This window comes from Python bivittatus, unplaced genomic scaffold (genome assembly GCF_059951505.1).
Source record: "Python bivittatus isolate LINGU-HERP-01145 unplaced genomic scaffold, Pbiv_v1 ctg000700_np1212, whole genome shotgun sequence".
NCBI lineage: Eukaryota > Metazoa > Chordata > Lepidosauria > Squamata > Pythonidae > Python > Python bivittatus.
In genome coordinates this window covers 68,728,481-68,750,713 of record NW_028277098.1, presented here as the reverse complement: position 1 = coordinate 68,750,713, position 22,233 = coordinate 68,728,481, and the positions used below count along the sequence as shown (strand labels likewise).

The 22,233-nt window shown below is 35.9% G+C and overlaps 1 protein-coding gene across 1 annotated transcript in view; it reads right to left on the bottom strand.

Moving 5' to 3' along the window:
- Window positions 1–355: 355 nt before the first annotated feature.
- Window positions 356–22,233, bottom strand: part of LRIG2 (leucine rich repeats and immunoglobulin like domains 2) — a 55,490-nt gene continuing 33,612 nt past the window's right edge. Inside the window, exons 6-18 of the mRNA XM_007429929.3 lie at window positions 21,355–21,498; window positions 20,785–20,928; window positions 20,453–20,596; window positions 17,601–17,681; window positions 14,969–15,040; window positions 14,782–14,850; window positions 13,457–13,620; window positions 11,621–11,941; window positions 9,603–9,884; window positions 8,648–9,097; window positions 7,881–8,030; window positions 6,006–6,290; window positions 356–3,953 (exon numbers count right to left, since the gene is read on the bottom strand). Of these exons, the coding sequence (XP_007429991.2) occupies window positions 3,724–3,953; window positions 6,006–6,290; window positions 7,881–8,030; window positions 8,648–9,097; window positions 9,603–9,884; window positions 11,621–11,941; window positions 13,457–13,620; window positions 14,782–14,850; window positions 14,969–15,040; window positions 17,601–17,681; window positions 20,453–20,596; window positions 20,785–20,928; window positions 21,355–21,498 (2,536 nt within the window). The 3' untranslated portion in view covers window positions 356–3,723. The remainder of the gene's footprint in view (window positions 3,954–6,005; window positions 6,291–7,880; window positions 8,031–8,647; window positions 9,098–9,602; window positions 9,885–11,620; window positions 11,942–13,456; window positions 13,621–14,781; window positions 14,851–14,968; window positions 15,041–17,600; window positions 17,682–20,452; window positions 20,597–20,784; window positions 20,929–21,354; window positions 21,499–22,233) is intronic.

Genomic DNA, 22,233 nt, shown 5'->3' with positions numbered 1-22,233 from the left:
TGCCCTGGATATTTACAGCTATAATTACTTTGGCATTGGCAAAAAAGTATCAGTAATTTTCCTCCCTGCAAACTGCAAAAAAAGGTCTTTTAAAAAACACACATAAGTGAAGCATGTTTCAAAATTGCTTAAGTCTAATCCCAGACACAATCCCTTATAGATTTTGTTTTCAGAATAGGAGAAAGTATTTGCCTGCTAAGAAGTCATTTCCCCAAAATATACCTTAGAGAAGCTATGTTTAAATTCTTTGCTCTACAATTTATTCTCTTTTAGACACCCTTGCGCTCATAAATATCCTCAATACTTTATTCATTCCAGAGTTCCAGCCTGACTGCTGAACTCCATCCTAGCTCCAAAGTTGTCTGAACTGTCTTACATAAAAATATACAGGTAGTCCTCATTTAGTGACTGTCTTGTTTAGCCACTGTTCGCAGTTACAAAGGTGATGAAAAAGTAACTTTATGACCATTCCTCACATTTACAAGTTTCACAGGTCTGTAAAGCAAAGGAAAGCTGAAGTAAGATCATAAGCAGAGACAGTTTCACTTAGCGACCGGTTCACTTAACGATGGAGTTGCCAGTTCCAATTGTAGTCGCTAAATGGAGACTACTTGTATCTAACAAGGAAGTTCGGATTTACCAAATTTGTCTCTCTGCAGCAATGCTTTTGAATTTCCAGTGTGAACAGTAAAATATTATGAGATATACAATGTGTCATTTACAAGCTGGCAGGGAGTATATACAAAGATGGAATGAAATTCTGCTCTTAGACGCTTTTCCAGTTTTGGCATAATAGATTTTCCACAAGCTGTCTCAAGTTCCCATAACCTCAGTTCTCGTAACTCAATAAAGGAAAACAGTCTCAAGTGCTAATATACTAGAATAACTTTACATTAGGTAAAAGAGGAATGCTTTCTGGGATGTGTGCACCCTGATGAAGATGCAAAATCAGCAACGAGAGATACTAATGCAGAACAATTTTTTGTTGCTGAGTTATTTACACACACATCAACCTTGTGATATATTTTTTATTTAGATTACAAAAAGCAGTTCTTGCTCCCTCTCCAAGACACAAAGCAGAGCAGTTTCAGTGCAGCCTGATTCTTATCCTTCTCAGAGTACCTATATTTCACCAAAGGTTGTTTAACTGGCACTTTTCTCTTATATAATTCTAAAACCCCTGACACCTAAAATGAAAGTAAAGTGCCTCTGTTAGCTGGTTAACAGAATGCTTAGCCATTTCATCACCTTCCTGGCCATTCTGTACATTCAATACCTTCAGTTTTACTGCTAAAGTTCAGGTACAGTTCTCACAGACAATACAGCAGCAAATAGTAAAAGAGTAGCTGCAAGCAAGATTAATTGAAAGCTTTGTGTTCAGTACTTTGAAGCAAACATCTCGGATAAAAGACGACTTATTTTGTGCTTCAGAAAGCTGAGCTTTGTCTACTTGGTGACAACAGTCTGCCTTGACTTTCATATTTTCAGCACTGCTACAGACCTCAGAAAACCCTGTAAGATTTGGGACACTGATATTATGGAGGAATAAGCAATATGCAAGTTGGCACTTTCCACTGCTACAAAAACAAAAAAAAGACAAGCAACCACTACTTAATGAGTTCACTCTTTCATAGCTTAGGTACCTGACTGGCTACTTTTTGTAAGTGGGACAGGCCCACTGGGATTCTTAAGTTACTAAACAAAACACAGGAATTTTACTGCTTCCAGCCAGAAATTCCGGCTTTATATAACAAGTGTCTTAACAAAAACACTAGAATTCCAGCTAGTAAAATTTTACTCATGAGCTTAATGCACATTATTTCCATTAGTGGGGAAATATTTATTGATTGATCGATTGATTGATTAGGCAATTTTTTATGCCAATGCAGACCAGAACCCCCCCCCCCCAGTAAAATAAAACAACACAGAAATAAGGCAAATAAAACCCAGCACAATATATGGTGTCAGGCCCACAAAGCTCTCTGGAAAAGCTCAGTCTTCAGCTTTTTCTAGAAGGCAGCAATGCCAGAGACAAATGAAATATATCTGCCCCAATAACCTTTCATGCAACATTTTATGATAGAAGCACACCAAACAGTTCACAGGGTACCTTTTACTGAACTCTGGGGAAAGATTAGTAAGCTTTTTTGCTACATGAAACTCAGACTGTGGCTAATTTACAAATTAGACTACAATCCTATAATTACTTACCTGAGAGTAAGTCTATTGCACTTAATGGGACTTAAATGGGATATGTATGGGATTACACTGACAGTTACCATTTTTCCTACATTTTGTCTGAATACAGCAAGTGATTGGCCATAGCTAATACACAGAGTTTATGAGATATCTTCAAGCTGCAATTCAGAACTCTGAATTATTATAGTAGGAAAAATTAGCAAAAAGATTATCTCAAGAATAGCAAAGATCAGCAAAACGATTATCTCAGAATAATAAAGGAAGGCTGTAGACTATTGAGAGTCTACACCCTTTCTCTGTTATTCTGAGATAATCTTTCTTTACTAGCAGTTCCACTGTTTAATCATAATTATGGTGTTGTATAATATTTCATTTTGGGGTACAAAAGCATATTAGGAAATGTGTCAAATTCCTTCTCAGTCCCATTGTGCCAAATGGAAAGGCCAAGGGTTCTTCTATGACTAACCACTGATGTTCAACTCATTTGATTCTTCACATCCTGCACACTGATTGCTTAGCCACATGTATGAACAAAGGTAATCAGTTTAGCCTTTCTAAGTTTGAAAAAAATGCCATCATTTCAGCATCCATGAAATTTAAAAAACTTCACATTAATACTTCAGACTTCCAATAATAGGTCAACTTATTTTTAGCCATCCCTCACTTCACACATATCTCACCCTGCTTCAAAATCCATGGACAGATTCACATGAAATTCTCCTTATGCGCAATCTTCCTTCAGTTAGTTACTGCCCATACATGAGATTAGAAAGTGGGAAGAGCCATCAAAGAATGAAAATCTCCAGTGAATGGCACAGCATTTGGTAACTCCAATCACTGAGTGCAAAAAAATTATTTATGTACCAACCTATTTGCATTATTCTTAGTAAACATTAATTTCTGGTTTCTGGAAAAACAGGTCAGTAGAAGTCAGAATGATATGACAGTATGCAATATTTGGCATAATTAAAAAAAAATTACATTTCAGTCTGACATGTCTACTAGTGTATACAAAATATTTATATTATGTGTATATATTTACACCTGAATACTTCAGAGAGAGAAAAAGTAAATAAAATTTGTGATTGGACATACTGAGGTCCAATAATTTCTGCTAGTTGTCAGAAGGATCAAAAAAGTCAAGCAAGAGTTTCATATTTATGAATACCAAGGAATCTTGCGAAGAGGATCTGTTAAAGTTATTTTTTTCAGCAGGAAAGATAATGCATGTGAACCATTCATGGGAATGTTTCCAAGACAACAGAGACACTTTTTATCAAACTTCCACCACTGTGTTGTATCTTCTTTTTCTTTTTTCCAGCATTCCATTTAAGAATGAGCTTTAATATATGCTACTTATTGGACAGTAGCAGAAGGAAGTGGTTTGCCCTCCAGCATGTAACCAGTGGTTCGTTCCATTAAGTCTCTGTTGAAAGCATGAAACATTTTTTGCCATGGGTCAAAATATGAGGTAGCAAAGATACTAACAAATGCTTCAAGCTGCTAAGGTTTCTTATTTCATTTTTATGTAGCTTCACGATGTTCTTGTATGTCCTGAGTCCTGTTAAAATCGAAGTTGTATTCATGTAATCTGTGATGAGGCCTAGGGGAAATAACCTGCTCTGGCTCTCTCTCCGTGATGCCTTCATTTTGCAGAAGTTGTGGCACCTCATGGGTCTTAGATGGAGATGAAAAATGAGGGTGCAACAACCCCAGATCATTATTGATACCCCATAAAGACTGTTGAAAAAGATCTGTGGAAGGAAAAATTAGAAATCTGAATTTGGAAACAACCTTAGTACTAACATTCTCTACTATCCCCAATTTTAGCAATAACAATACATTTAAACCATTTTTTTTCACTATTCTTCTAGAAGTACTAGTAAAATATGCTTAGGAATAATTTTGTACATTTTATAAAAAGCTATATATTCAGGTATATCTACAAAAAACATAAGATATCCAAGGAGTATTACAAACTACTAAGAACACTTTTTAAGAAGCACATATTTAAAAATATTTATAGAACAATCGCAGCTTCAAAGTTAGAAAGGTAACTTTACTACAGTAGACCTATTTTTTTTAGTCAAAATTCTATTTTATTTCCAACATTAAAAGTTGCAAGGCATATTTGCAAGATATTGTGTAATTCTGATCCTTATTCACATGAGAATTTACATTGTGAAATAATCCCAGTCTGGAAATTGGGGGTTAATCTTTTTTTGGGGGGGGGAATTCATGAGCTAATAAGGGTATTAATAATTTCTGATTGATCCAGTCATCAGAAATATTGAAAGAAGAATTCACACTGTCTAAAACTATGGAATGGCAGCATATTATATTAAAATACTTTGATTTCACTATTTGGTCAAAAACACAAATAGTCTTTTTAAGGTAAATATTATTTGGAAGAATGCTGGAACAAAAATTTGGAATATACTATATTTACAAATGAATTGCAAGAAACTTAAATATTAAGTCTTATTTAAGTCTTATGATCTTAGCATGAGATCAATTCAAAAAAGACTTTTTCATGTTTATTGGAGACCTGAGAGAATGTTTTAAAAGGTATGGCTATCAATTTCATTATGCTGGAAAGTAAAATGATAGAGGGGAACACTTATACAGACAATCTACTGGTAATCCTTGACTTACGACCATTAATTTAATGACTATTTGAAGTTATGACACGCTGAAAAAAGTGACTTACAACTAATCCTTGCACTTATGACCATCACAGCGTCCCCCACGGTCACTTGATCAAAATTCAGGTGCTTGGCAACTGGCATGTATTTACAACGGTTGAAGCATCCCAGGGTCATGTGATTGCCATTTGTGACCTTCCCAGGGGGCTTCCGACAAGCAAAGTCAATGGGGGAAGCCGGATTCGCTTAACAACTGTGTGATTCACTTAACGACTGTGGCAAACAGGTCGTAAAATCAGGCACAACCCCCTTAATGACCGCATTGTTTAGTGACAGAAGTTCCAGTCCCAATTGTGGTCCTAAGTCGAGGACTATCTGTAGTCTTGTCCCATTATTTTCCTGTTTCAGTTAAAATCCATAAGTTTGTTAATATGGTTTTATGAAGAGCAATATGGTTATTATTATGTGATTTGGAATTATGTACCAAATATTTCAAATATATTATATGAAGAACTATGGATTTAAAAACCATAGGGCACAGCCAAAAAGATTTACTCTTTTACAACAGCAAGATAGAACCACCCTAGATTTACAGTCTTGGACTGATGACATGTATTCACTGTCTACTTATGAACTGGCTCTCTAGTGATGTAGTGGAAAGACTAATTAATATTGTTCCATATGGTCATAGCTTAATGTTATGTTTAAAAGCAGCTGTTTTCTATATATATATATTTATGTTTTTGACTTTTTTTCTTTTTCTTTTCGTATTTTTTTTTTCTTTCGTACAGGAAATCAAATAAAAATAGACCTCTGGGAATATCAAAGGCAATGTTTATATAACTTATTCCTTTGGCTTCCTCTTCATAAACAAATTGTATTTACATGTTATATTTGGAACCCAGTAAAATCAAATTTGACATTTATTTTTAATTATGAAGATGAATAGATGTTATTAGTGGACCTTCTGCTAAAAGAATCCCCTTGAATAATGGATCTTGGACATCAACAATATGGGTAAAATACTGTTCTGTAAAAGGCAGTTTCACAAAGTATATTTTGTAATGCAGTCTTAAGTAGTTTGCAACAGTCAATTAATTATTCAGATGAAAATGAGATAATTTCAATGCCAATAGATAAAAAAGATAACATGGCACTTACCACTGTTGCAGGACTGAGAGCATGGTTTCCTCTCATGTAGCCTGTCTTGACTGCTAAGAAACACAGACCTATCTCGGCCATCTGAAAGGCTATTCGTAGTTGTGGTTTCATGCTGGGGGCACCCAGGATAGGGCTCTTTAGACATCTGTACCATTAGGCTGGACAATGACTGATCCAGTGGATCATCTTCAGTGTTGTATGTATAAGGACAATACTCCCTGTTTCTGGAATAGATGTTGGCATTGTCATAACAATCTGAGCAGATCACCAATGGCCCTGTGCCACCTAATGAAAGAATAATAGTGGCAAGTTAGAATACTATGACATGATAGCTTTGTAGACTGAAGAATGAATACTATTCATTAATGAAATGTTGGTTTCTACAAATAACAATCTTTTTAGGGGTTATTTGGCTGATACACAATTCATCAAGCGTGAAGAAGCCCTAGCAATAAAGGATCTCAGAGCAATGTTGCACAGTAGCCTAAAGCCTTGTTGCCTGTGTTAATACCAGGTGGAAAGGAAACTGGCTTAAGACATTGCTGCTTGGATTTCAAACTGGCAATGATGCTGGCCAGGTGTTTTCCAGATGGTGGATACCATGGCTCATGTTGGGTAGATTCCCTTGTTTCTTTACCTCTTTCACCTCTATTAGGAAAACAAGTGCCAAACACTTTATTTTCTATGGGAAAATCTTTGAGGACATGCAGTTTTGCAAACAAAAGCCAGAAGTAATAGAATCATACATTTGAAAGAGACTTTAGAAGTAATTTAGCCCAATAATTCAACTCCTGTTCACTGTAGGAGCTGCTGGCTCAAAACGAGCATTTAACAAGTCTAGCAGCAGGGGGAAAAAATAACACAATTTCAGCATTCTTGTGGTCATTTGAATTAGAAGGAAACTAACAAACTCTTGCCAATTTATCCCAGACCTTGCCCTCAGTTTTAAGAGATGCCTTCTCCCAGCACTTGGCTTTGTAAGTGCCATTAGGAGAGCTTCAATTAGTCAAAAGTATGATTGGATTTTAGTCCAGGAGAACTGGAAGGCACATCTGCCCTAGAAGAGAAGGGGGGAGGAATTGCTTCTTTACTCCCCATTCCACCCCTTTATGACAGTCAAGAAGAGGTTCTGGGTTTGCTTGCTTCCTTGCTGTACTTGTTCACACAAGCGCAGTCACGCAAACACAAGAATCTTCTCTTCTCTGATTTTTCTCCCTATAGCCTTCTCCTTCCCCAGCAAGCAATCCTAGCTTCCTGTTCCTCCACCAGCTTCCTGATTTTAGATCATTTCTATGGGACTAATTTAAAAAGAAAACACATAAAGAAAAAAGGAAACCAACCAATGGACTGATTAAATACAAAAGCTTCATTCTATCACTAGTCCTGCAGCCATGGTGAAATGGCTATGGAGGGCAGGGCAAGGCAGAGCAGAGCAACCAGAGAGGATGTGTCCATACAATAGCCAATAGTAGAAGCACTGCCTTACCAAAAAAATGAAGCACATATCCCATGTGTGTTTCCTCAGATTTAGAACATCCATGAAAACCTTGCTCAGGCAGCCTTACCTTAGCTGATGCAAGGAGTGCATCAATAAAGAGCACAACGTTTTCAGATCTGACACCCAGTTTGGTCCACCCACAAGAATAGCGCACCTATGTTACAAACTCAGAATCTGCTGATAGTATGGATTACATAACAGATTAGTTATGTCTTTAATCTTGCTTAAAAAGCTAAATACCTTGCTACATTAGAACAATTGTGATTCAGTTCACATTCTTTGAAAAATCTCAACAAGGGGACATTTAGTGGGTTACAGTAAATTGGCTGTGGACAATAATCCACTTTTTGCCTAAGAATAAGATACATAGGGCTTACCATCTGTAACTTTGTGTAAGTAACTACTGGAGGGAGGCATAAGTTGCTGATTGCTTCCTGCCTCAGAATTACTGTAGCCTTCCTGTGGCTCTGACAGAGTCCCTTGGGAAGATAAGTAGCTGGGAATATCAGGAGGCAAATTTACCTCTTCTGAAAAAGGAAAAAAAAAAGTAATCCATTATATTTTTAATATATAAGTAGCAATTAGGTATCTGTCAAGACAATGATATTCAAGCAGGATATCAAGGAACATAGCTTCACATTGTACAAATGATGAAAACTTCCCTAATATGGCTAGAAGAATAACATTTCTTGAAAGTATTTTCATTTATTCTTTCCTAATGCTAATTTACTGCCATTTATTAAACTGTAAAAATTTGATAATTTTCACACTAATTCCACAACACGACTCTTTTTTCTCAAGATACAATAAAACTTAATTTTTGAAAAGCTGTTATGCTATAACCTCAGTTAAACATTTCAAGATTATCATAAACAGCAGGGACAAATTTGTGCATATTCAGTCACAGCTTTCTTAACCTTTGTTAATCTGACTTTGTATATGATCAGTTTGAGAGACTGTATATGTGGTATTCAAAGGCTCTGGCATTACCTCTCTGACAAAGGTTTGATAGTTTACCAAAATAGATATTTCTGGATGTGCAAACAAAATATTTCTACTAAACCATTTTAAATGGAATAACTCAATTCCCTTTACCAACTGTCATGCTGTGAATTGAATAAAATTAAATTTGCAGGTTCCCCACCTGTGTTAGTGATGCTATAATCTTCACTTTTTCTTCTCATGTGATAGATGACAATAACCCAAACTAGAGAGGTGCCTACAACACAGCAGACCACAACAATGATCACAATCCCAACTGTTGTCCAGCCATCATCTTCAATTCCAATACCACTATGGGATGAGTCACAGTTTGGTGAAGATAATACATATAAATAAATATGGCCACGCACTGTACCAAGTGTATTAGACATAATGCAAGTATATTTCCCAGCATCCTCTAATCCCACATCAACAATAATGAGGAGTTGATTGGCAGCGGCAAAGAAATGCCGTTCTGTTACTGTCAGAGGACCATCGTCTTTGGTCCAGTTTAGACGAGGGGTAGGGCTGCCACTAGCAATGCACTGCAGAACCACTGTTTCGCCTTGAGCCACAGTCCTGTCTTCCAGAGGCCTAACAAATGAAGGTGTTTCTGGAAAAATAAACATAATAAAGTACTTACACACGCACAGATAAACACACACACACACACACATACTAGATGGCATCAAAATAAGTATGTTCAAACTGTACACATTCATGGGAAAAATGACTTTTCCATAAATAGTTGGGGATGTTCAATTCGATCCTGGGATTAGACATAGTTCAGTTCAAGCCAAACCTATCAGTATTGTTGTTCATTTCTTAAGCCTAAGGTTAGCAACATTTTCTGATGCTGCACTATGGCTCTATTATTTTTTTTATTGTTCATTTTAATTATATCCTTAATTACATTAAGCCTTCAAGATGGCTAACCATCAGCCCTAACATTCTCCCTCCCCCAAAATGCCTAAGACCCAACACACACTAACTGATTTTAACTTTCTCAGAGGGACAACAGATGCTTCTAATCTTCTCCCCATAGATGAAAACCAGCTCAAGTATATCCAAGTATGAAGATTTAATAAAATGATTCATGTAGCTTCAAGTCTGCTTACCTAACACCGTCAATGTTACATTTGCTGATATAATGCCAGCCACATTTTGTGCCATACAACTATAAATCCCCATATCTTCAATTTTTACATTTACTATGAAGAAGACATCATCTTCGGGCATGACATGCATGCGCCTTTCACGAGCTGCAGGGAAATCTGTGCCGCCGTCTTTTTGCCAAGATATCTGGGGTGATGGATGGCCTTCTGCAGCACATTCCAATTTAGCCATGGCTCTAGTACGTACTGTTAAATCCATGGGAGTTTTCACAAAAGAAGGCAGCTCTGAATGAAGATAAATTAGAATTAACATGTAAAATTTCCCTATACAAACACACAGAATCCATAACTCTCCCCTTGTTAGAAGTCTTAAACATTTTTTGCTTAGATTTATGTAAAATGCTTGGAAAACTAACTGGATTTTAGGAAACAAAATTAAAAATTACCCTAAACAGCACTTCCTGACTCAAGAGACAGTTGTTTACCTACCAAAACAAACCCAAAAACAAAAACCACCCTTCTCATCTGCAAATTAGGATTCATCAATCTGGTCTTTTTTCAAGATCTAATTTACTACAAGGTTTAACAATGATTTGGAGGGAAAAACAAAAAAGCAAAATAATTTCCAGTTTCTCTGGAATAACCCATGTTCAAGAACTCATTTTTTTTTTTACCTTACCTAGGTTAAGAAAGTGAACATCTTCATTAAAGCAAATAAAACCTCCTCAACTTGGACAACCTTATTGGGCTGATATAATTTAGTACATTAAGGAATGAAGGGCAAATATTTTTCATATAATTTACTTCTTGGCTAGTTCATATATAACACTGAATATAAGGATGTTATATAATTGGCTCAGTCCAATTCCTGTGAACTGGCTATTTTTTTTTTAAGATTTCCAACCATCTGGATATAGTATGCACCCAATTCCACTGCAATGCCAGCATTCAGCTGCCCAAATACTTCTGGGCAGTCATTCTCCCGATGTAAAGGAAGAGGTGGGTCTTGACACTGCCCACAGTGCTTGCATAATTCCTGCTGCCATTGTGGTTGTTGCCATGGTGGCTGGCACTACTACCTTCTTCCTGCAGGTCTCCTCCAACAGCTGCACCTGGAAGACTAGGCACCAGCTTTTCTGCAGAGGGCAGTGACTGCTGCTCCCATTCTTTCTTCCATCATCTTTTTTCTAATGCTGCCACCACCACCAACTCCTCATGTCACAGCTCTCTTGACTCTAGGCACACCAGGCATGCAGCTACAGAAAAACTGTTGCTGCTGCAGTTGCCACAACCATCTCCACTCACAGAACTGCTGTGGTTGCCATGCCTCTTCCTCTTGCTCAACTTGGCCATTTTGGAAGCAGTGAGCCAAGAAGAAATTGAGTAACACACCGGGTTAAACTATAATGTGGCTTGTTTGTTTTGGACTTAGCAAGATATGCAAACTCATGCTACAATTTTTTTTCCTAAACCATGGTTAAGAATCCTTAGTATTATGTGCTGATTTTTGTTATCCTTTTTTTTAAAAAAAATGGAAAAATGGTTTTTATGCCTAGCTTCTATATGAAAAGTCTTTCAATTAGAAGGTTTTTAGCACCAGCTAAATTTCTTTAGATCTACTATTTTAGAAAGGAACTGAAAAGAGAAAGACCACTGGTATACACCTGGAAGCTAAACAAACTCTGCAAGGATGTGGGCAATCCTTTTTTTATGTTGAGACCACATGTCCACAGAAGTGATCTGCTGGGGTTGCATCACATTCCAATGAAGCCATAGCCAAAGGTTATATAAACACATTTCTTTCTCTTAGACTCTTACCTCTCTTCTCCCCACACAGCACTACCTGGGAGGAGTGAGATCACTTTTGTCAGAGATCTAAATTGCTTACCTGCAATGGGCTGTTGGAATTAAGTGAGAGCTAAAGGCTGTCCATCTCTTTTTTATGCAAACTAATTTCAAGAATTTTTAAAGGCTTTTCTCTTCTTAAAACAAAATAAAACAAAACCCCCACTGCTGCATACCATTGACAGTCAACTTGGCCTTGTTCGAATAATTGGACCCAAAGTGATTGAAGATGATACACTGGTATTTTCCTTCATCAGTAAAGTTCACATTGAAAACATGCAGGATAGAAGTATATTCCAGGATTTCACCATCTTGTTGCTGGTACCTGACAAAATTTTCTATATCTGCATCATACAATATTTCACTGTCCTTTCTCCAGGCAGCAGATATAGGCAAATCACTGCTGCTCACTGCCTTGCAAGTCAGGGTAACATTGGTTCCTCTAAGCGCAACTGTAGTCTCAGGGTGTGTTCTAATCTGTGGCTTGGGAAAGTCATCTGTGAAAAACAAATAAAAATTAGCCACACATCCTTTTCAACAAGTAAATGAAGTAAATATTGATACAAATTTTAATGTGGATCATCAGAAGTGAGTCGGTGGTATGAAGCTTGGAAACAGGATGGTTCTGTTACATTACAATGATAGCAAGTGATATGTGTTATATATATATATATATATATATATATATATATATATATATATTAATTAATTAAAAAAAAAAACACATACCCAGGCATTTTTGCAAGGTCTCTTATTTTTCATCATTATGTGTTCAAAGGCTTTAAAAACACTTTTTAACCCAAGTTTAGCAGGGGAACCTCTTGTAACACTAATTTGTAACCTTTTATTGCCCCAGCTTTTAGTCATTACAAATCTGAATAATCTATTTTGAAAAATCCATATTGTCCTAGGCAATATTGCCCGGGGAAATATCAACATATGCTCATTTTATTTCTGATCAGTTTGACAAGGAAAGGATGCAGGCAACTGTTTAAAAGCTGTTAGAAGGAAGGAACCTGGAGACAAGGTGCTGGTTGCTGGAATTCTCTGGTGCTGCTGATCTTCAAAAAAATGTCAGACACTAGACTATACAATTCCTAATGAAAAATAAAACCTGCTATACAAAATGTAGGCAAAGAGCTGCATGTGGCCCATTAGGATCCTTCTGTAGCCTCCAGAGCCCCCTCAGAGTTGATGGGGGCAAGATATTGGGCACTTTTTTTCTTTTTTTTGGCAAGGAAGTTGAGGTTTTAGGGAAAAAAAATATAAACCTTAAGTCCTGCAGATTTTTATTTCATCCCTTAGAGCAGTGTTTTTAAAACTTGGCAATTTTAAGATGTGTGGACTTCAATTCCCTGAATTCCCCAGCCAGCATGCTGGCTGAGGAATTCTGGGAGTTGAACTCCACATATCTTAAAGTTGCCAAGTTTTAAAAACATGCTTTAGAGCCTCTATCTCACCCAGACCAGGCGATTTTTAGAATGCAGCCCTCACTATGCCATGCAAAGCCAGGCATGATCCATGAGCCAACAGAAGTGGCTAAAAAAAATAAAATAACAAAAAACATAACAATATTGCTAACAAAAAAGATATACCAATTAGACGCAATACCACTTTAGCCTCAGAAGGAGAATTCTGAAGGATTAAGGCCACTGTACCTACCATTTTTCTCTACCAACTTAACATATCCCGTAACATCCAGGTTGACTTATTTGAAGATCTGGCTCTGGTGAGGTTTGTTTACTGAACAAACCAGAAGAAATATTCCAAACAATCTCTGAAATTTGGGTCTAGGATTTTTTAACATACACATGGGCTATCCATATATACACCTGACATGTGCACCAAAAATCATGACAATTCAAATAAGCCAGTATATTTGATGGATAAGTTAGTGAAGCCATATCTTTCTTCCTGATTCATACATGTGATCACTTTTCAGGACAGAAATTATCAGAGGGTCCATCATAAAATGGTATTATTTTCTTTTAAAAATGGTTAAGAGCACAAACCACAAACAAAGTCTTCAGTGTTCACACTGAGAATGCTCTGTCCAGCCAGCCATTCAGGGTGAGCACAAATGACACTGACTGTATCCTGCAAACGGCTGTGGGAAAGCCAGTGTGGGAGCCATTTCAACTGGCAGTCACACAATAAGCTGCTAGTGTTCAACAACCTGAAAACATAAGGCACAAGGAAAAATGTTGTAAATTGGAAGGCAAAGAAATAACAGCACACTTGCAGTCACAGGGTGAGATTCTTTCCCCCCTTACACCTGCTAAAAATATTTGTAACTTTTCATCAACATTTCAGTATTATATGCTTAATCTTCCTAAAATGCATCCTAGGAATAACAGCTTTAGTATTTTCCATTCCTGTCAACCAACTCACATGCAGAAGTTATACCTAGTGAGAGAGAACTGTTTCTCAATATAGTCAATATGTAATAATATTATTTATGCTAAGAATGTTATTAGAAGTAGTAAATTATTACAAGAATAAATAAGTGGAAAAAGCAATCTGCACTAACTTCAAGAAGCACTGTCAATTCTGTGAGAGGAGGGATACTGTCTTATGGAAGCTATATTCAGATCAGACTTTAAAAGCAAATGTAACAACAATATATTAGCAAAGAAGTGTAATTCCAGATTTATCTTTCTACAAATGCGATCTGTTATGACTAAATATTGACCATAACCTTTAAGCTGAATTGGTTAGTAATGCACTACAGCATAAACTGGTTTGAAATACTGAAATGTGCCATGATGTAGTTTGGTTTAGCATGACATGTGAACCAGGACACTATGGCTTGGCTCAGCAAACTACATCCATCAAACTACAATGAAAGAGAGACTGTATGTGTGTGTGTGTGTGTGTGTGTATACAAAGGATATATATATCCTTTCTTGAGCATAACCTTGAACGTAACTGGTGAAGCAATACATTGGACCCTTTGATATCTAGATGCTTGCCTGACTTTATCTGATTTTATTCTTCAATGGTCATTACAAATATTATTTGAAATATGTAATGCTAGTTATTCTGCATTTTACTTTTCATTAATTTTGCATATAGCCTAACTTAAGGAAGTTTTGCCTCTAAAGTCTTTTTTTTTTTTTAATGATAATACAAAGAAGCCACTTAAAAGTCACTTAAGTGAACCAGAATTTCCTGAATTTTGTCACAGGGAAGACAATTCAAAAGTAATTTAACCAAATTGTTGCTTTAATTGAAAAAACAGAATAAAAAAAGTGTGTTATAGCTATAGGTTCTTTTGAATGCAACTAAGTTATAAATATTGATTGCAATTTAACATTTTGCAAGATTAGATACTTACAATTCTTTAAGGAGAGGCTGGGAAAAACCACCTTCTTGAATAGATACTATTGCATTGTTGTTCAAATCTCTACAAAATTAAACAAGAAACATGTATCCGTGAGTTTGTTTCATGCTGAATTTTTAAAACTGGGATATTTGAAGAGAAAAACTGAATGATCCCCCAAAACAGTATAAGATATACTTACAGATATTCAAGAGCCTGAAGGTCAGAAAGTGCTTTCTTTGTAATTGACTTAATTTGATTTCCTTGAAGAATCCTAGCCAAAAAGATATTTATATTGAAGCAAGACAAATATTCACTGGTATAATAAAATCAAGGCCTTTGATAACTTACTGTTCTGTGCCTTTGTAGCAACATGGCTGAGATAAACCAGTATCATAAAAAATAAATAAAATGAAAAGTATATGAATTCCACTTTATTTTAATAAAAGATAATTTACAAAAGCACATACAACATTTTAGGCAGACCACACGATGGTGCCAGTTAGTGAGCTCCAACAGGATCCTAGAAGAGAGATTGCTGCTAAATTAGATTTCACCTCACAAGCTGGTAAAGAGAAAATTAAATCTTAGACATAGCCTGAGCTAGGAATAGTAAGGGTGACATTACACAGAATACCCTACTCGTACAGAAACTTATGTAGCACCACAGAAAAATAAAGATTAAAACTCTTACATAGTTTTCTAACTTGACTTGTTGACCTATTCCTTAGAGACAACGAGATTCCTGAAGCTGAAATCCTCTATTTGCTTTCTTGCACGTTTTTAGCTTCCTACAGATTCTAACTTTTAATCAGAGACTCAGGAGAACAATATTAATTCTCTCCTTTTCCTAACCCTGGACCAGCTTCTGCCTTCGTTGTAAAAGAACCCAAACTCTTCTTTCTCCAGTTGAGAGGGAGGGGCTGGTGGAAATCTGACTCCGCATGTGACCCAGAGCATATATTGCTCTTTTGTGAATACAGGCAGTCCCCAGTTTAAGAACAAGTTCCATTCCCAAGGTCTGTCCTTAAGTCAAATTTGTATGTAAGCTGGAACAGTATTATTGTAAAATACCATATAAGTAGTATTGTGTAATGAACTCAAACCATTATGTATTTAATTTGAATTATTGTGTAGTTAATTCAAATTTTGCTATAATAGGCTTCTTTTTAAAAAAATTTTATCCCTTTTTTTTCATATACAACTCAAAGTGGCAAATACCAATACTCCCTCCTCCTCCTATTTTCCCACAACAGCCCTGTGAGGTGATTTAGGCTAAGAGAGGGCAACTGGCCCAAAGTCACCCAGCTGGTTTTTCATGCCTAAGGCAGGACTAGAACTCAGAGTCTCCTGGTTTCTAGGCCAAAACCTTAACCATGACACCAAACTGGCCCTCTTAATTAATTAATTAATTCTTAAGTATGGGTCATCTGTAACTTGGGGACTTGGGGACTACCTGTATGTAAATTGTATGTCTGAGACAGATGAAGGTCTATCCTGTGCCTCATATGAGAGTCTGACCATCTGGAGTATTGCAAATTCTATCTAGCTTTCACAACAGCCTCACCATCACAACTTACTGAAATATATTTCCTTACTATAGTAGTTCATTGCACTGTTTCCCATTCTCTTTTGTCCTTACTAGCAGAAAGGAAAAAGAGGGTGGACGGCTACTGAAGCAAAGGATTAAAAGCTAGAAAAAAGCCAGCATGAATGAACACAGCCAGCTGAAAAATGAATTCTAATGGCATGTAAGCAGCAACTTTCATAGCTGATTTTAAGATAATACATAATAAAGCAACAAATCCCATCAAGAAACTGCTTTCCAAAATATATTTTTAATAGATAGCAACTTTACAATATTGCTTATGATAATTGCTTTTTATCTGACAATGAAGCCGCACTAAAACTCTTTCCCTTTATAATGTGAGGGTCAAAACTTTCAGAATGATCGAGGAGAAAGGAGAATAATCAGTGTATTCTTACACAAAGCTACAAAAGCCTTATTTTTGTTTTTAAAAGTACTTGTAGTCCTGCTATAAATTTCCTTGAACAGGCTTCTATAGCTTACCCTGGGTAAGCTTCCATATAGTGCTAACCATAAGTTAATCTGCTTTTCCTGTCCTATTATATATGAATGGACACAGTAAATAAAACATAACTTTAGGGCAATCAACATGGTTTGTGGTCATCTTACCAAATGCAACTAATTAGAATAAAGTATGCACGGAAGACATGATTAATTTTTATGTCTGACTTACTACTTTTTTGAATGTATGCTTTGCCCTAGCCTCTAACCAATCCACAGCAATACAAGGCTAGAATACCTAAACAGGAAGAATGAAACAGGAATCGATCCAATAAGCAGTGATTCCTTCCCTTGCCTGTAATACTGCCTCTAGTTGTTCTTTGGATTATTCAAAAAACTATGCTGAAAACAAATTATACTTCAACATGTTGGCTGGACTGGACATGTTTATCCATGGTTTACTGAATAAACCATAACTGTTTATGTCCATACAGTATGCCAAGCTGTTCCAGGGTTTACAACCACATTTTGGCTATGTATGTTACAAATAAAGCCCTGCCTTCTTGAAAACATAAGCTTTTAGGAGAAAGTGTATTTTTGACTTCTTTTCTTTGTGAGATGAGAATGAGTATCTTTTTGTATCACTTCGTAAGACTTGACACACTCAACTTTTTTTTTTTTAATAATATCAAACCCAAATCTTACATGATATGAAATGTTTCTAAAAGTATCAATAAAACAGACTGTCACATACCCTGAAGGTTTCACTTTTCAATCAATCAATTCTACAAGTTGTAACACTTACAGTTTATTGAGTCTTTCAAGTCCTGTAAATGCTTCATTTGCATCTTCTATGGCCCAGGAGATCTCATTATTCCGTAGATCTCTAAAAATATAAATACACACACCAAATAACATATTTGAGAAACAAAGCAAAGCAAAACTAAACAAAATAAATCCTCCTAACCCCAAATTACTCCTCTCCCTTTCAGGACTTGCAATTTTTAAGATTCAATTTTGCAATGAGATCTCCTCATATGGATGTTCACATTTGTGTGTAGTTAGTGAGTTGCTGCTCTAATGAGTTATATCTTAGTAGAAAAACAATCACTGAAAGATTTAATACATGAACATAACCCCAATGTAAAAACAGAGAAAGTGGAATTATGGAAAATCACTAGAACTAAAGCCAAGCAGCAGCATCACTCCAGCTGAACACTATCCATTAGTCTTTAATGGTTTCAGTATGTCATTTACCACCAACTGGTGAGCCTCTTCAGCTGAATTAATGTTGTACATTCTTTAATGTTAATGGAGCGAGAAGCTTATAGCATTAGCATATTAAGAGATGATATATAGGTTGAATGAAGAATTGCTAGCTATGAAAAAAGAGATTTTCAGAAAGACTTATAGATGGTTTTGTTCACAGGTTCTGCTATATGCCAATGTGACTTCGGTTTATCCCTCTGTGCTATACATCTTTCTGAAGCACAGAAGAGAAAGTTGTTAAAACCAATTCAGTGAACTCCTAAGAGGAAAGGGGGATGCTTAGCTGAAATCTAATAAGCTTAGCAGTCCATTTCCTTTACATGGCAGGTCATAAATTTATCAACTCTCACTTTCCTTTCACAGTTTAGTGAACACCGGAATTCAGAAGCTTAGGCAGCAGTTTATCAATGAGAATGCACAAAAAAATCAACACAACGTTTTAAAATATAGGACTTCTCTTATTTGGTATAATGTACTAGCTTTTTTCAGCATCAATATAACCTTCCTGATGTTGTATTCATGCTGTAAAGTGAGAGAATAATTAAGATGCTTATTATTTTCAGAAATTAATTTGTTAACCACATAAATGATTATCTTGACAGTTCCTTAACAAAAGCAGTGCCTCAGTAGGTCATCCAGCCCTGAGTTATGTCTTCTGAGAAAACCTGTATAGCAAAACAAATGCTATGTTGCACTTTGTATCACAATTATGCAACATGTATTCTATTTTCTGGCCTGAAACCAGGGTGGTAAGTTAGTTTATGCTGCAAAGCTGCCGACACAGGTAAAGATCTATTAAAGGAAAACTCTTCCGGCTGTTGAAGTTGATACATGTCATCTGTAACTAGAACAAGTTCTTTTGAGTAGGCCCTTAATGGGTGGGCCAGCAGGCGCTTACTTTTCATGTCCAGTTAGGCACAAATACTTTGGAGCCCTGTTAATCACTCTCAGACCATTGTCTGTAAACATCCAATGACCCTGAACCAAAAAAACCTAGCCTGTTAGCAACTTAATGTTCTCAAGATCCCAACAAAATTTACTAATTAACCTGCTGTTCTTTGGTTTCATGCTATTCCAAGTCTAAAATATTAGCTTTAACTAATCCCTGTAAGTTAAAGGCTGCATTGAATTTAAAACAATATGATCGATTATGCAAGCCTTCAGAAGGCTGTAACTATTTGGGCAACAGATTCTTCTCTTTTCCTTCCCAATAATATTGCAGCTCTTAATGGTAGCTGTGAGTGACAAGATAGCTACATCACTTTCTATCTTTTTCATGCTATGTTTTAGTTATTCTCCCTGAGGAAACCTGTTACCCCAACTCAGTCTCTTTTGCACTTTTGCTGTGCAGTTTCCATCTCTATACCCAATAATATATTGTTTCCAAATATTTTTTTTTAAAAAATGTTTTTAAGGATAACATGAAGGTTAACCATGTTCTTTATGCTTTATACATGCAGAAGAATTTCAAACATTTTACTCATCTCTGCAATCTTTCTCCATCTCCCAGAACCTTTTAAAATTCACTGTACTGTTTTTGCACCAGAAAGAAAGGAGGCTAGTTATAATAAGCAATAAACAACCAGATGACAAGAATACTGGGATATGTGGATTAATGTTGCAGAAAAGACAAAAACTCTTGAATGAATTTCAATGGAAGAGTTTGAAAGATTGTGTCTCTTATCCCTTTAAATGTTACCTTTGAAAACTGATTCTTGTATGCTACAGTAGAGCTCACCAGGGAAATGAGTAATGCTTAATTTCCAGAAAGGGAACTGCAGGAAATCTCTGGGGTATAATACCATTTTCATATTTAACCTTTCTCCAATGTTCTTTGTGAGGGACAGGTTGCCCTTTGCTGGATTGAAAGGGAAAGGTATTCTACATATATTCAAATGCCAAGTTTGTGCACTACTATATGTATGTAATATGTATCTACATGCACTTTAGCCTCCTATCCTAGCACAGAAAGTACTCAGCCTGGGGAAAAAAAAAAGACTTGCTTAGGAGTTCTTCATGAAGACAGATGTTTAGGAAAAGGAGCACCTCTCGATGACTCAGTAAGAATTATCCAATTTAAGCTTATGAGTTACATTCTACACAAAATCCATTTAAATGCTGAATCCTTTAAAGAAGCACCAAGAAGTGCTGAAAATAATAAACCTGAGCAATACTGCCCAGCTCTTTGATACAATAAGTTAACCTCACACATTTAACCCTTTGAAATGCATATGGATAATAATATAAGGCTAATCTTCAAAAAGGGACCCATCTCTCCTTTGTATTTTTAACACCATAAGCGTTACCAACACTCTCCTGAAAGTTTTTATTCCTGCTAACTTCCTTCTCTGATAAATGCTATTTTCCCTATGAATTATATACACTTACAAAGTCTGCAGATATGAAAGTCCCTTAAAAACCCCATCAGCAATGTAACTGAGTCTGTTGTCACTCAAATTTAATTTTTCCAATACATTCACTCCAATAAAAGCAAACTCATCTAGGCGAGTCAGTTGATTGTATGACAGATCTCTGAAATGAAAGGTACAATAAAGAGAAAAATGTAAGTAACAAGATTGTGGAAATATTGTGACACCCCAAATCAATTTGATTTGAGAAGACAGATACATTTTTGTAAGATATGTTGAGTAACTTTCCCAACTGAGAAAGCAATTTATTCCACTAAATTCACCTCAATAAAACAAATGTTAAGTACTTACAGTTCAGAAAGGCTTTGGCAGAATTCCCACGCATCAGGTCCAATCCTGTTAATGGCATTCTGACTGACATAGAGCTTTTGCAGTGCCTTCAAGCCATATAGCCATCCTTTATTTACTTCTGTCAGGTTATTCTGTTCCAGCTCTCTACAGAATCAAAAGAAAATGTTACATATGTTTTAAATTAGTAATACATACCATATATAGCAATGTGCTAGTAGAAATACAAAGCTATTGTTAAATACTACGGTACCTACAATTCCGCAATACAGAAGCCATGAGAATTTAGAGGGCAAAGAAAGGAAATGTTGAAGTAGAAAGCAAAAGGCAATGAATTCAACATTCATTCATTTTGTTATTGCTACTGTTGTGAGCTGTTATCTGCCACCATTTTCTGAAAGCCTTATAAATTGTACTATGGAGCATGAACTATTAAAAATAATGATAAATTATACTGCTTAAACAAATTGGGAAGACAATATGGTCTAATGCACATCTATCATACAACTTAATCAGCCCTTTCAGCTAATGAAATCTAGGATTTATAATGAAGAGATTATATTGTATACTCACAATTCTTCCATATTATTCAGTCCAAAAAAGGCACCATCCATTAGATTACTAATCCCATTGCGTTGCATTTTTAATGATTTCAATGAGTCCAAGCCTTGGAAGGTAAGGCTTTCTATTACCTTAATGCGGTTTCTTTTAAGTTCCCTAAAAATAACATTTTAAATATAAGCTAATGGAAACCAAACACAAACTTTATTTTTCCTATGCTTGCTATCCTAATAAAAATATTACATTTTGATGTAATGTAGAGAATGTAATTTAGCCATCAAAAATACAAGAACTGAACTACAAAACTGTATGGTTACTAACATAAAGCCATAGCTAGTATTGACATATACTTAAATACATAAGTCCTCAGATGACCAATTTTTCCACCCAGAACAAAAAGTTTAGGTGATAAAATTTATATCAGAACTGCAGTAGAGAATAAAAAGATTCCTCTCCCTGATACAGTAACAATTATTATAATATATTCCCCAGTTTTTTTTAAACGCATGCTAAGGCTATATTTAATTTGACTTGAAACTGAAACCTGTTATAAGATATATGCATCATAAAAATGGTTCTTCCATTTTTATACGTATGCAACGACTATACTTCAATCTGTTGATCAACCAACAAATTCTTAATTACAGTTATGTTTTAGTAATAAATAGGATTTTGAAGAGTAATATATTTATAGTGAAAATGTGAACTCTATTCCAATAGAATAACAGAATCTAAGGGTTGGAAGGGATCACCTAGTTCAATCCCCTGCCCAGAATCCAGAATTATGGAATGTAAATGTTGGGAGCTATTATTGCTCTGGATTCCTGTACCAAGCAGGGACTCAGTAGCCTAAATGACTCACCATTATTCTGTGACTGGCAGAAAGGGTCA